The 14,048-nt window shown below is 31.8% G+C and overlaps 2 protein-coding genes across 2 annotated transcripts; both read left to right on the top strand.

Moving 5' to 3' along the window:
- Window positions 1–1,127: 1,127 nt before the first annotated feature.
- On the top strand, window positions 1,128–2,629 carry LOC106798468 (F-box protein At1g78280). The gene is made up of 4 exons (XM_041014624.1): window positions 1,128–1,536; window positions 1,647–1,904; window positions 2,284–2,368; window positions 2,609–2,629. The coding sequence occupies exons 1-4, from the start codon at window positions 1,190–1,192 to the stop codon at window positions 2,627–2,629; spliced, it is 711 nt and encodes a 236-aa protein (XP_040870558.1). The 5' UTR covers window positions 1,128–1,189.
- A 3,088-nt stretch (window positions 2,630–5,717) lies between these two features.
- Window positions 5,718–8,012, top strand: SGF14h (14-3-3 protein SGF14h). The gene is made up of 4 exons (NM_001251460.2): window positions 5,718–6,353; window positions 6,709–6,831; window positions 7,398–7,514; window positions 7,602–8,012. Exons 1-4 carry the CDS (start codon window positions 5,868–5,870, stop codon window positions 7,653–7,655), a joined length of 780 nt encoding a protein of 259 aa, NP_001238389.1. The 5' UTR covers window positions 5,718–5,867; the 3' UTR covers window positions 7,656–8,012.
- The last annotated feature ends 6,036 nt before the right edge of the window (window positions 8,013–14,048 follow it).

The following is a 14,048-nucleotide window of genomic DNA, read 5'->3' as shown; positions in this document are numbered from 1 at the left end:
TACTCCTAACCATATCCATTAATGTTCTATTACGCCTTTCTGATACATCATTTTGTTGTGGTGTACTAGGCATTGCGTATTGCGCACATATGTTCTACAAATTTTTTTTTAATGGATTGGATCAGATTCCTATTCAATGTTGAAAACAAGTTTAATTCAAACCATACCAAATTTTGTTGTGTTTTTAAGATTATTCAACAGTTAACTACATGATCATGTATTCAAGAAATTTGCTATCTATTTTGCATTTGTTCTTTAAGAGATTGTAAAATTATTTTTAATTTATAATTTGAATGTATACTTTGAACTATGTTGATGTGATGTTGGATTAGTTTGTTTATTTCATAATTTATTTTAATATTTGTTGACTCTTTCTTCAAAAACTGAAAAGCAATCCAATCTATACTGAAATAAATTGGATTTAATTTGATTTTAAAGTCAAGCTGATTAAATGATCAAAAAACAAACTTGAAGTGATTAGATCGAATATTTCCCCCCTCAAAACTTATCTAATCCAATGTGAGAACACCCCTGTAGTGGTAACGACAACAATGATAATGGTGGCGACAGCTGCCATTAATAGCAACGGTCGGTGGCCACGATGGTAGTGGTAGTAGTGGCAATGACTGTGATGTAGGCATTGGCTGTGGCAGTGTGGCCATTGGCTGGTGTTGTGGTGGGTGGTGGTTATGACATCAATGATGATTGGTAGCTGTGGGACAATGGTTACGGTGGTAGTGATGTATAGTGGGTCTTTTGGGAGAAATGGAGGAGTTAAATATATTTTTATAACTAAAAATAAAAACCAAAATTACTTTTTATTATTATGAAAGTTTATATAAAGTGTTTTGAAATTAAGTTACAAATCAATTCAACCTCATTTTAGCCAAACACATTTTGTTTTGAAATTTACCCTTGAAAACTAAAAACATGAATAGGCTATAAGGTTCTCCAGTTGAGTTTTCACATGAGAATGGCTTGTGGTATCTAACAGAGTACTTTTGGTGTATAAAATATCTTTCTAACTGGGAATATTTTCCATTTTCTAACTAGGTTTATTTAGTGGGAAACTCTGTTGTTAAGATTTTTGTTGAAGGAGGACTGGAAGCTTCACTTTACGGTTTAGGGACAGAGGTACTTTATTGGCATTCTGTTTCCATTGCTTCTGTTGAACATATCTAATTTTAATATGTATCTTTTACAGCTAGAGTTTCACAGTCTGTTGGATGAAGCCAATTCCCCTCTCAGTAAACACATTCCTAATGTTCTGGCCAGTGGAATTATTTATCTTGAAAATGGATCTTATACTAATTTAAGTTGGGATGGAAAAGGAATCCCTGATGTCATTGTGGAAAACAATATGATCAGGAAGAAATGCAGCATTGACGGTTTCTCATTTGGAGTATGGGGCAAGAAACAGTTAGAGTATAGGAATGCTGGGATGCCGGTGGATGGATCAGTTAGCTTAGCTGGTAACTCAAGCATATGGCCATATATGATAACAAAACGATGTGAGGGGAATATGTTTGCAGAATTGTAAGTCATATCATTGGGGTTTAGTATTAACTCATAGCAATGCAAATGTCTTATTTCTAAAAGTAACATAATTCATTGAATCTTAGGATTTTGTTTCCGTTCTCTTGCAGAAGAGACAGACTAACATGGGAAGATACAACTAACTTGGCCTCCTTCTTGGGGGAACAGCTGTTTCACCTTCATCTTTTATCATATCCACCTCTAAATGTTTCATCTTTCTCTGATATTGAACATGAATTAAGCTTGGGTGAGGCTAATGGTTGCATTGCAACTGTTCACTGTAAATCAAACTCTGCAGCAGAATGGAGGCTCTTCACCAGAACCTTAACAAAGATGAGGAAGGATGTGTCAGGCCGTTTGACCAAGTGGTACAATTTGTTCTTTTTGGCCCTCTGATTTCCTGTTAAACAGTGCAGTTTGAATTTGTAGATATGTAAGAAACACACTGAGGGAAAAACATAATTTTTTTATGCATATGAATGAAAATTTAATGACCTTCAAGCACTTCGAAGTTCAACAGGAGTTCATAAAGTAGAAAAAAATGACAATTTCAGTAGCTGTTTTTATCAATTATTTATAAGCTCTCTTTTGACTTGCTTAGATTGTACTTTATTCGTGTGTTATTATGTTTTCTTTGTTTCTTTTGCCTATGTGCTCCTGTAACATACTCGTCTCTATGATTAATCTTTCTTTTAGTCATTCTTATTTGTAAGGCTGCCTCTTATGCTTGTTATTAATATTTTGTAGGGGAGATCCAATTCCTAGCAAACTGATAGAGAAGATTGATGAATATATCCCACCAGATTTTGCTGAACTGCTAAATATATCTGAGGTTTCTTCTAAAACTCAATCACATTTGGACATCAACTTTTTTTTTTTGGATATGCTAGAGTTGATTTGCTTAGATAATCTAATGCAACTTTTTTTGTCTTGCACAAATAAAGATGTTTTGCATTGTGCCTGGCTTTAATAAATTTAGCTATTGTAGGTGCTATTGTAGCTATTAAGAAGTGTACAATCCTTACAGATGTTTTGCTCGATGGGATTTATTCATTTTCTTTTGAAATTGCAGGTGCTATTGTATCTTGCATGATGACAAATTGACAATGTCTTAGGAGCTCTTTTTAGCGTATGGGAAGAACTGAGATCAGCAGAATCATGGGAAGAAGTTGAACTGACAGTGTGGGGAGAGTTGAACACTTACAAAGGCTTTCCGTGACCATTGGTTGCATTTAAATATTTTTGGAGCCTGAATGCACGTCGGAGCCCCAGCGATAATAAATATTCAACTTGTTCTGTAGCTAAGGAAGAGGGAGAGAAGTTTAGCACTTAAATTAGTTGCCGTTAGCTTTTTTATTTATTACATTCTGCTTGAATTTTGATATTCATAGTAAAGTTTCCCTCTATAGTTGATGTAGTTGTGAAGTCATTACATTATTTTTTTTCCCCCATTGCATAAATGAACACTGTAAAATCACATTTTTTTCCTATAAATTCAAAACTACATCATATGAATATATTCTAATCGATATTCCTTAATTTCTCCTAGAGCCTATTATCAAAATGAATTAGAACTTCTACCAATGGAATATAAATACGTGACCCATCTTGTAATAGCTTCTTCTTGAGTAAAATTTTAAGGCTTATATACCAATTTCTGTATATTGATAAAAAAAATTTAAAAAAAAGAACTATCTAGGCTTCTACACCAATTCACTATCGACTATTTCTAATTGAGAGGTGTACATGCTATAAGAAAGTTAGATTCTGGACAAGAAACGTGAAAGAAAAGCAACACAATTTGGCTTGTGCATTTAAGGTCACTCTTTACAATTGAATGGCGGTTCTAATGAATGATTCCAAAATTTCTTGTCATAGTGATGTTGAACGAAACCAACTTGGGAACTAGACGGGAAATTGGACCAAAAATCATACGGTTTTTTTGGCAAGTTATGACTGTGCAAGGCCTTAAACAACAACGTGAAGATAGGTAAAAGAAACAGTCACGTCGAAGCCACTGAGTACTGACTATCTCGTGGTGAATGAGACGGTAGCAAAGTCTAGGTTAATATATTCTGATTTGATTTTTTATTTAAAAGTAAAATGTAAATGAATATCTCAAACTAATTCAAATCAATAAATGTTAAAGAATTTAACTTTTATGCACTGATTGGATGTGACACAGAATCAACTTAAACTACCCATAAATATTAATTCTTCCAAAAAAAGGAGGTGATCCAATCACACCTATCTTATTAAGACTTTACTCTCATCACTAGTAGTCATGTTTTGGCATCTCCCTCCTTGTAGTTAAGGTAACACTTCGGGCATGATTAGTTCCCATAGTGTGATGGGTAATGTGTATAAGACCTGGGAATAAATTCATTGGAATATCTCATCACAAATTAATATTTAAATTATTTTAAAAATTAATAAATTTATCATACATATAACCAGTGGTTCTTAGATGATTATATAAAAAAATTTATATATATATATATTCTTTTTCTCAATTTTTTTTGAAAGAAAAAATAAAAATTACCCAATTTAATATGATACTATAATCCACTCAAGTCAAATCTTCCACTCAATCAATTCCGAAATCATATTATATTAAAACAAACCAATAATCAATGATATGAGTAGTATTCTCTATGTTAAGAAGATCTTAATCAATTTTGTAGGTTAAAATACTTGTAAAATAATTCTAGAAAGCGATAAACTAGTTTCAAACGATAACATGCTTGCAGTTTCTATCACTTTTATGAGTTTATCCTTGAATTTAACTAAATTTTATTGAATTTTTTTTTTTGTTCCTTCGTGTGTGATAAATAATGATGTCGGACTGTCATAGTTGTAACTTGTAAACAATAATGTAGCCATTGAACAACAGTCTAATAAAGTGACGAAATAGGCCTAACAATTGATAAAATACAGTCAAACACTTCCCCTTTCTTTCTTTCTTTATTTGTTTTCTGAAACACTTTCCTCTTCTCTACTAATTACTTCGTCTAGATTGCATAAAATATTTACAAGACTGGAGGATGAATTAGAATTAAAGCAAAACGCGCTAGCCAAATTGACCTCAAGCTAGACGAAGGTTCATACTTGTCCTCTCTGTTTCACACGTACTGATAATTTCGCTGGCCTTTATTTTTCTCGATATTAATTAATTCAACTAAATCGAGAACAAACTCTACACCAAATTCTTGATTAAAAAGTAGTTATTTTAAAATGAGCATTCCCACTTGATGTCATACTTTTTCAAATAATTATTTTTTGTTGAATAATTTTTGTACGAATCATGCTTAAAAGATACGCCTTTAACTTACGTTTTGAAGAGGTCAACAAAAGATTTATATTAAAAAAATATCATTAGCATTGTTGTTACACATACACAAATTGTTAAGATTACGATAAAAAAATATATTATTTGATTTGTTACAATTGAATCTAACAACAATCATCCAACTAAATTAAAAATAATTAGACTCAATTATTTTGTGTTTAAAGAAATTATGTCTGATATTTATTTTACTAAAAACACTATATAAATTTTCTTTAATTTATATGATATATATATATTTCTGTTAATATAAATTTATTTGGATTTATTCGAGTTATTATATAAATTGAAAGAGATTAGTATAATGTGAAGGATAAAGTATTGAATGTAATATAATAATTTCAAGTAAAACTTGTTATTATATATATATGGAAATTGTGAAGCTAACTTTATTAAGCAAAAAAAGAGCGACCGCGTAGCAGCTAGTGCCTAGTATGACCTACCACTTTGTGTTGATTCTTAATTAACGAGGACAGACGAAGGAGAAGAAAAGTTGCAGTGAAAAGCACTTTTAAGGGCCTAGTCGAATCCAATCTTCAAACGGGCCCATTACCAACCAACCCAGCCCATTCCTTTTTCCTTTCCCAATTCAATTTAAATTTGAAACTTTTCAAAATCAACGAAAACGAATGTTATAAAAAGAATACAGATTCTACAGAGCGAGAGAACAGAGAAAGAGTATCAAAACCCCGTGTCTGACAGCTGTCTCTTTTTCTCATTTTAAATTACAGCAACAAGAATTTCCAATTTTCAGATATTAATTAATAAAAAACAAAACAAAAATCACCCATCCATGATCCAACGGTTCATGTTCAATCTCCAAAACGACCCCACCCACGCTTCTCAAAACGCAATTATCGGAAGCAATAGCCTCAAAACTACCCTTCCCTTTCGTCGTTCTCCGTCTCCCTCATTTGTTCACTTTCTCTCTCTAAATCCCTAAACCAGATCTCGCACTCGCGCTTTCTCTCTCTAGGATTCGACAATGGCGGCCGCTCCCTCGCCTCGCGAAGAGAACGTGTACATGGCGAAGCTCGCCGAGCAGGCCGAGCGCTACGAAGAGATGGTGGAGTTCATGGAGAAGGTCTCCGCCGCCGCCGACAACGAGGAGCTCACCGTCGAGGAGAGGAACCTCCTCTCCGTCGCGTACAAGAACGTGATCGGAGCGCGCCGCGCCTCGTGGCGCATCATCTCCTCGATCGAGCAGAAGGAGGAGAGCCGCGGCAACGAGGACCACGTCTCCGTCATCCGCGACTACCGATCCAAGATCGAGTCCGAGCTCTCCAACATCTGCGACGGTATTCTCAAGCTCCTCGACTCTCGCCTCATTCCCTCCGCTTCCTCCGGCGATTCCAAGGTCTTCTACCTCAAGATGAAGGGAGATTACCACAGGTACCTCGCCGAGTTCAAGACCGGCGCCGAGCGTAAGGAGGCTGCCGAGAGCACTCTCTCTGCATACAAAGCCGCTCAGGTTAACCGTTTATTTCTCTTCTTTCTTTTCTGATTTTGCGATTCAGATCTGTTCGGTTTTTGCTCCAGATTTGCGATTGTGCTTTACTGTTTTCCGATTTTTGTTATTCTGACTGTGAAATCTATGTGATTATTTACTCGATGCAGTTCTTTGGAGCGGTTATGCGTTATTCTTTTTCTTGTTTAAAATGTTTTGGCTTAATATGGATTTTAACTGCTGATATTTTCCCATTGCAAATGAAATAATAAAATATCTGCGTGCTTTTATTCTGTACGAATTGGTATGAACGATTTTCGTTGTGGTGCTTTTGTTACTCTATTGGTTTAACGAATGAACATGTTACTTTGTTTTTCAGGACATTGCAAATGCCGAACTGCCTCCAACTCATCCAATTAGGCTTGGCCTTGCACTTAACTTCTCTGTATTTTACTACGAAATCCTTAACTCTCCCGATCGTGCCTGCAACCTTGCAAAACAGGTTAGATTCAGATATAGTGAATATCTTGGCCTTTGTTTTGCTCTGTTTATTTTTGTTTTACAACATTTTGAGCAATGTTTTGGATGTTTCCCGTGAAAAGAGGAAGGAATTGGGCCCCATACAGTGAAATTTGCAGCTATTATTGTCCATTAATTCGAATAACTTTATGGCTACTCCCATAATGCATTTCGTTAATGTCGAAGCAACAATGATAGCTACTCGTTGGATTCTGGCGGCTAAATATGGAGTTCGCTTTGTACAGTTGTTGCTTACTTTACCTGTAGCTAAAATGAGTTGTCAAATATTTGGTGGATTTCACAGTAGGTGTTTGGAAGTCTAATAATTATAAGCTAGCAAACAACAATCGATCAATTTTTGACTACTTAATCTAGGTACTGGTATAGATGGGAATCTGACCTTAGTAATACCGGTGGAATATATTCTTTTAGTTTTTGATGTGAAAATGTTCTGGTACAAGTTGCAAGAGCATAACTTTACTATGAGTTCTGTTTCTAATGGCATATTTCGTACTCATGAAGAATCTTTTTCCTTATGATATTCGCTAGGCTTTTGATGAAGCTATTGCTGAATTGGATACACTGGGAGAGGAGTCATACAAGGATAGCACTCTGATCATGCAACTCCTTCGTGATAACCTCACCCTTTGGACCTCTGACATGCAGGTATTGATTTTAGGTTGCCATAGCTCATCCATCACTTCTTTTTTTATTTCCCTTTTTTGTGTTGTCGACTTATTATTGTGGTTTCAGGATGATGGAGCAGATGAAATTAAAGAAGCAGCACCGAAACAGGATGACCAGTAAAAATATTTTACTGCTAATTAGAATTGAACTTCTCCTCCATATCTTTTTGAAGGGAGAAGGTGTTTGTTGCTAATATCTCTTTGGTACTGAGATTTTAGGCATTCATGTTTGTTATGATTGTGGATGTACTGGGCCGTTTTTAGTTTGTCCTTCCATTTTCAAGTGTTTTGCCAAATTGCCTATTTTATTAAGGACGCTGAAGTTTTTATTATATGGAATTGGAATTTTAAGATTCTTCTCTTCTATCTAGTAAACTTGATGTCACCCGCTTATATTGTGAGGATTAGATATATTTGTATTCTTTTTGAAGCCTCGATATTTAAATTTAGTTTGATTGGAATTGGGTTTGTTCTCGTTGAACTATTTTGAGCATTGTACACTTCATTCTGATAGAAGTTTCTGCTGTTCGAGATCGCTACCCTGTGTCAAATTATGTTTGGATGAAGAATTTCCAAATGACAATGCAAAGTAATTTATTTAATTGAAAGCAGTTAAATTCCAATCAATTATAAAATTACTTGTTTGGATTATAAAATTTTGCAAATATTTTCATTGAATTGCAGAACGAATGTTCTCGTGATTTTCTTATCTCCTCGCCTACATTGTTTTGTATCGCTACCACACATTACATCCATCAATCCCAGCATTGCAGCACAAATCTCGCGACAGAAATTGAATCTTGATAAATGAATTGGATATCAAGTTATCTTTATGTTATGGAAATTCACAGCCGCTTCTAAGTCATCAACGGAGGTATTGAAATGGTCAAATGCCTTGAGAAAATTGGTGTCATTGAAGATGGTGATGACACAACAAAGGATCTTCACACGGTGTTGATGACTAACCAACCACCGAGCAAACTTGTTTTTTCCCCTGCCGTTGTTGAAAAAATCAAAGGGATAAAGTTGCTAAAGATGAGGTTGGGGATGATGAATCTGTGTTCTGTTCAATGAAGATGAAGAGTGATTGACGAATTTCTTAAATTCCACCTATTTTGCTGGACTTCAAATTCTGTATCTAACAAAGGATGATAAAATTGAAGAATTCTTCAAATCCTCATGTTAAACATCCAAACAGAAAATACCCTCAAAATATTACCTGTGTAAATGCTTCATCCAAAACACAGGTAAATGTTGCCTATGTTTTCTCTATTCTGCACCTATTTTCTATGTGTAACAGCTAGAGCGTTATTCACGAGCGTTGCATTTTTAATTTTCTAATTATGGTCTTGAAAGCATGATTTGCAATTTTTTAACGAGTCTAACAAATAATATTAAAAATTATAAAATCATGAATGAGGTTTAATAAATAAAAGTAAAACTTAAAATTATCACATATTATAATTTAGCCAATACCGTATTTAAGAGTGAATGGTTTCACTGGAGAGGAACTCTCTCGAGTGACCTTTTTACTGGAGGAGATCCCCGACCCTTAAATATTTGTTGTTAATAAAATATATTTTATTTAAAGTTTTATAAAATCAATGGCTAGATTATTTCACTTGACAATTTTGCCATTTTTTATTTTATTTTTTACATATGAGGATCCTTTCCTGGTAGAGTATGTTGTCAATATTTCTTTTCTTAATTGGCTTGGAATGGATTGTTAGTTGGTGCCTCAAAATTAAAGTAATAGATGCTGCCCTCTCTACACGTGAACAGCTTTCAGTAGTACTGGACAGTATAAACAAACAAAAGTATTATAGTGATTCGCGAAAAGAATTGCATGCAACAATCGAAGGGCAACCAAAATGGATAGAGCAGTCTTATTGGCCAAAATCTGAAGAGAATATGCTAACTGATTATGTGAAATAGGTTTAATAAAAATTTATATATATGTAAAAAAGTACAGATTAAAATTAATTGTTATAAAATTTATTACATATTAAAAATTTTAATGTTATATATAATAACATTAATCATTTTTTAATATAATTGACTTATTAATTCAATTGGTGAGAGTGTCATACTATTAAAAAAATCAGAGGTTTAATGTTTACATTGACCAGTAATTTTAACAATACGACAATAGGTAAAGGTTATACGTAAAAACAATGATTCATTAGGGAAAACAAGTTAACCTGCTCACCAGTACTGCCGACCTAAATTGCCACTTGACCTTATATTGAACTGTTGAAGTAGATCTGAGTCAGCTCTAATTGGGCTGAACCATATTTTCCCAAAATAATTCAATCTTGTGCTAAACATTTCCATCCACTTGGTAAAACCAATTACTAGCCTGTTATTTTTCTATTCGCCTAATTAACACTCAGTATCTCATATTTCCCTTTTTATTACCAACATATCGTTGGTCTGGATTGAACTGAGCTTAGATCTCATAAACAAGATCCCATGTTTATGTTTAATTGATGAAAAAAAATGTAATTAAGAAAGTAGATCCTACTAAAAGTAACTAGTGAATTTTTTCTACAAAGATTAATCATAGTGTAAGAAACTTTAATATTTAAGTTAGTAAGATTTAGAGTCAAGAGGTTAGAGATAAAGTAAATGCGTCTAGAGGTTAATCTATTATATTTATATCATCATTGACTTATCATTTGACAATAAATACAATTATAAATATTATTAATTTATTTTCAAAATGTTTGAAAGTATTTTTGCAAGCCATTAATTTGACAGGGTATCTAAGTGTGAGTATAGTATACTGCACCTGGAGTCCTAACAATTTTTATATAGTTTTTAATAGTGAAATAAGCTAGATATCATGTTAATGTGACATAAAAAATTACGTGTCATCGTAATACCTTATTTTTGCACAGATTAAAAATATTTAATTATAAATTATTTTCTATATATAATTCAGTTTTAGCCAACTCTCTTTTAAATTTGTGTTATTGCTTTCTGTAATAATAGATAATCTGACATCTATATTATATATAAATCTTCTTTCTTCTGCAATTTCTGCCAATAATTTTTTCATCTATCCTAATTGTCTTGCATCTTCACCAAATTTATATTTTCCGTTTCAAATTAATAACACATTAATATTCATAAAAATTATTTGGTTATTCAATCCTAATTATATTTGTCGTTTCATCTTCACATTTCAAATTTGTCATTAAGGATGAACAAGAAAAAAACCTTGAAGAGGCTTGTCACGTACAACCCTACATTAAGAATGATAAAGTAGTCGTAAAGGACTTGAAGAGATTTGAGCAGTTGAACCATGAAGAGTATTTAGAAAAGAAAAGTCAGAATTTTGCTACAGAAATAGCGGCACAAAGTGTAATATTGATTTCTTTCACTTTTAAAAAAAAAAAAAATTGTAAGATGGATATCATCTCACGTGTGGAATTCACAAGTTGGTTTAGGAGTTTTGTCATCAAATTGAACCAAAACCAAGTTAAATATGTTATTACTAAATTTCATATTGTTTTTTTTTTCATTATGAATTTCTATTGATTTTATATTTATATGTGATTTTTTTCGTTGTAATTTATATTCTTCTACATATTTTTTACATTCTAAATGTCTTGTTGATTTTTTATTTATGTGATTTTTTTTGTCGTAATTTATACTCTACTACACATTTTAATTAATTTGTTCTCAAATTTTGTGCAATTAAAAACAAATAAGGTTTCCTACTAATTTCTTGAACAGTTATGGAGATGACCCACAAGCTGGAGTTGTTAATATAAATTACTCATATGGAAATACAATGAAGATGAAAATTGGTGTTCATCATAGTCAATTTGTTATCACTAAAGTTGACAACATCTTCAGAACTTTTTATTGCTTGATAAGCCATCATATTGTGATGTTTTATTACCTAGGAGAAAATAATTTTCATATTAGGATATTTGCTATGGAATTACGTAAAATTATTTATCCATTAGGAGAAAAAGTTTTACAAAGGACTTCTGCGTAACACTTAAGTTGGATTTGGTTTATGGAGAGGTATCAATTTCTTTCTTTTATACTTTTTTTTTGTTCCTTCAATTACGTTTATGCAATTTCTTTCATTAATTTTTTTAAGAAAATGTTATACCTGGATAGATTTTTCTCGCATTTTGGTGTCAAAAAATTGATATCGACAACACACAATTGAAGGATGTAAAAAAAAATTGATACAAGTTGAAGTCATAAAAATATTTGATATCAACATTTACAATTTTGGAGCTTTAGAAAAAAAAATTATGAATTTTACAAGCTTAATGGAAAACATGAAGTTCATGTCCATTATGTTGGACAAAATAATTTTGAAATGAGGCTTTATGATGAACAAGGTATTGAAATTCAATATTCAGTGTCCATGATGGATCCTACTTTCAATCCAAAGTTGAAATTTCATATCAAGTGCCCATGATTAACTCTAACTCTCAATCTGAAAGTGTCGGTGATGATATATATTTGGCAAATGAACGAAGTAAGAAGCTGGATGTTATAAGACATTCAAAGTTATTTTTACATTTCAAGTTATTTTATAGTCAATTTTTAGGCATATTTAGAGTTATATGAAATTTTGATTATTATTAATTTAATAATTTTATTGTCAGCAATTTATATTTATAATTTTATATAATTAATAAAAATATTGAACTTAAATTTACGAAATTGTCGTTGCACTAAGGAATATAACGATCTTCTCCCACTACTAAGTCATTGGCTTTGAACCAAATCTAAGCAATGACTCTCAATATAATGGTTGCATATTCCAACTCCAAACCCTTGCAAAGACCTTATTCCTTTGTATATTATTAAAAATAATTTTCATGAGTTTAAATTTTTGTGAATAATTTTTTAAAAAATCCATAAAATAAAACTCAATTACCAAGCAAATGCAACAAAGATTGATTGCAGTTTATATAATCCATTAGTAAATATATAAAAGGAACAAGACAACAAATAGTTCATGCAATAATAAATTCTTGTTATCTCTAGAATTTTTTTGAAATTTTGACATTAAACACAAATATGTGACTTCTCATTAGGAGTTCGAATTCAAATGTTGCAAAAATGAATTTATTCTCATAATGGGTTTTGGGAATTGGAAATGTAACAATTGAAGAAAGTAATGATGTTGACATACATGTTGATATACCAGATGATGTGTTGATAAAAACAAGCAAATAATTTGTTTTGGTTATGATCAATTGGGTATGATCAATTCTGCTTGTCTAGGTTTTTTACACAACATTAACGATCCATCATTTTTTTGAGATAGGGTTGTCTTAGATCCCAAAAATGATATTGTTGACATCATAAATGAGTACATGTTGTCCTTAAACATTATCAAATAGATAGATCTGATTATGTTTACACTCCTGAATTTTTTAATAAAATTGTTACTTCAAGTCTACCTAATGATCACTTGAAACTTAAAGTAGGAACAGTACCAATTATGTTCCTAAGAAACATTGATTAATTTGTTGAACTGTACAAGGGTACTAGACTCATCATTACAAGAATGGGTAAATATGTGCTTGAAGGAAAAGTTATTACTGGAAGTAAACTAGGTATGAAGATTTATATATCTAAATTGTCGATAACTCCTTCAAATCTTAGAATCCCTTTCAAATTTGAAAGAAGGTTGTTTCCTTTAGCTTTTTCACTTGCAATGACTAATAACAAAAGTCAAGGCCAATATTTGAAGCATCTTGGAGTATTTCTTTCACAATCAAATTTTTTCCTCATAGTCAATTATATGTTGATGTATCAAGAGTTACAATGAAGAATTTGATAACTGACAATGAAGACAAAGAATTTACAAAAACATTCAATGTGATTTAGAAATAAGTTTTTATAAATGTTTAGCACAAAAGGTGGATTATCATCATTTTTTTTTTAGATTTCAATTTAAACTCAATGAAACAAGTTTGAGTTTATTATTTTTATACTATTTTCATGGATTTCAAGATATGACATAAAATTATTTATTATTGTTCCCATAAATTATGACTTATATCAATAGAATAATATTTTTTATATTTCATATGTTTGATAATTTAATGTTGTTAATTGTTCTCTTATATCTTATATACACAATTATTTTTTAATCGCTTTTATTCAATGGCATTTAACCATTTTTTTAATACATATAATTTAATTAATTAACTAGTTAATACATATAACTTTTTAGTTGAAACAAGAGCCACATACTACGAATGGTAATGTCTAGGCATGGAAAAATTCTACATTGAAAAAAAAATGAAAGTATCTCCCACCTATACATTTAACCAAGAAAAATGTTAGGATAATTTCTCAATTGCAGAAGTGCTTTTGAGGTTAGTCTCCGATCAATACTCGTAGAAATGCTATAAACAAGTACCAAACTATAACTAAAATTTACACTGCACGTATAACCCCTGTGCAATTCTAAAATGATTCCTATTGAAGAATATTGACCAATTTTGCTGACTGGCAATTCAGTGGC

The sequence above is a fragment of the Glycine max genome, chromosome 4, assembly GCF_000004515.6.
Source record: "Glycine max cultivar Williams 82 chromosome 4, Glycine_max_v4.0, whole genome shotgun sequence".
NCBI classification, from domain to species: Eukaryota; Viridiplantae; Streptophyta; class Magnoliopsida; order Fabales; family Fabaceae; genus Glycine; species Glycine max.
This window is presented reverse-complemented; position numbering and strand designations above follow the sequence as displayed.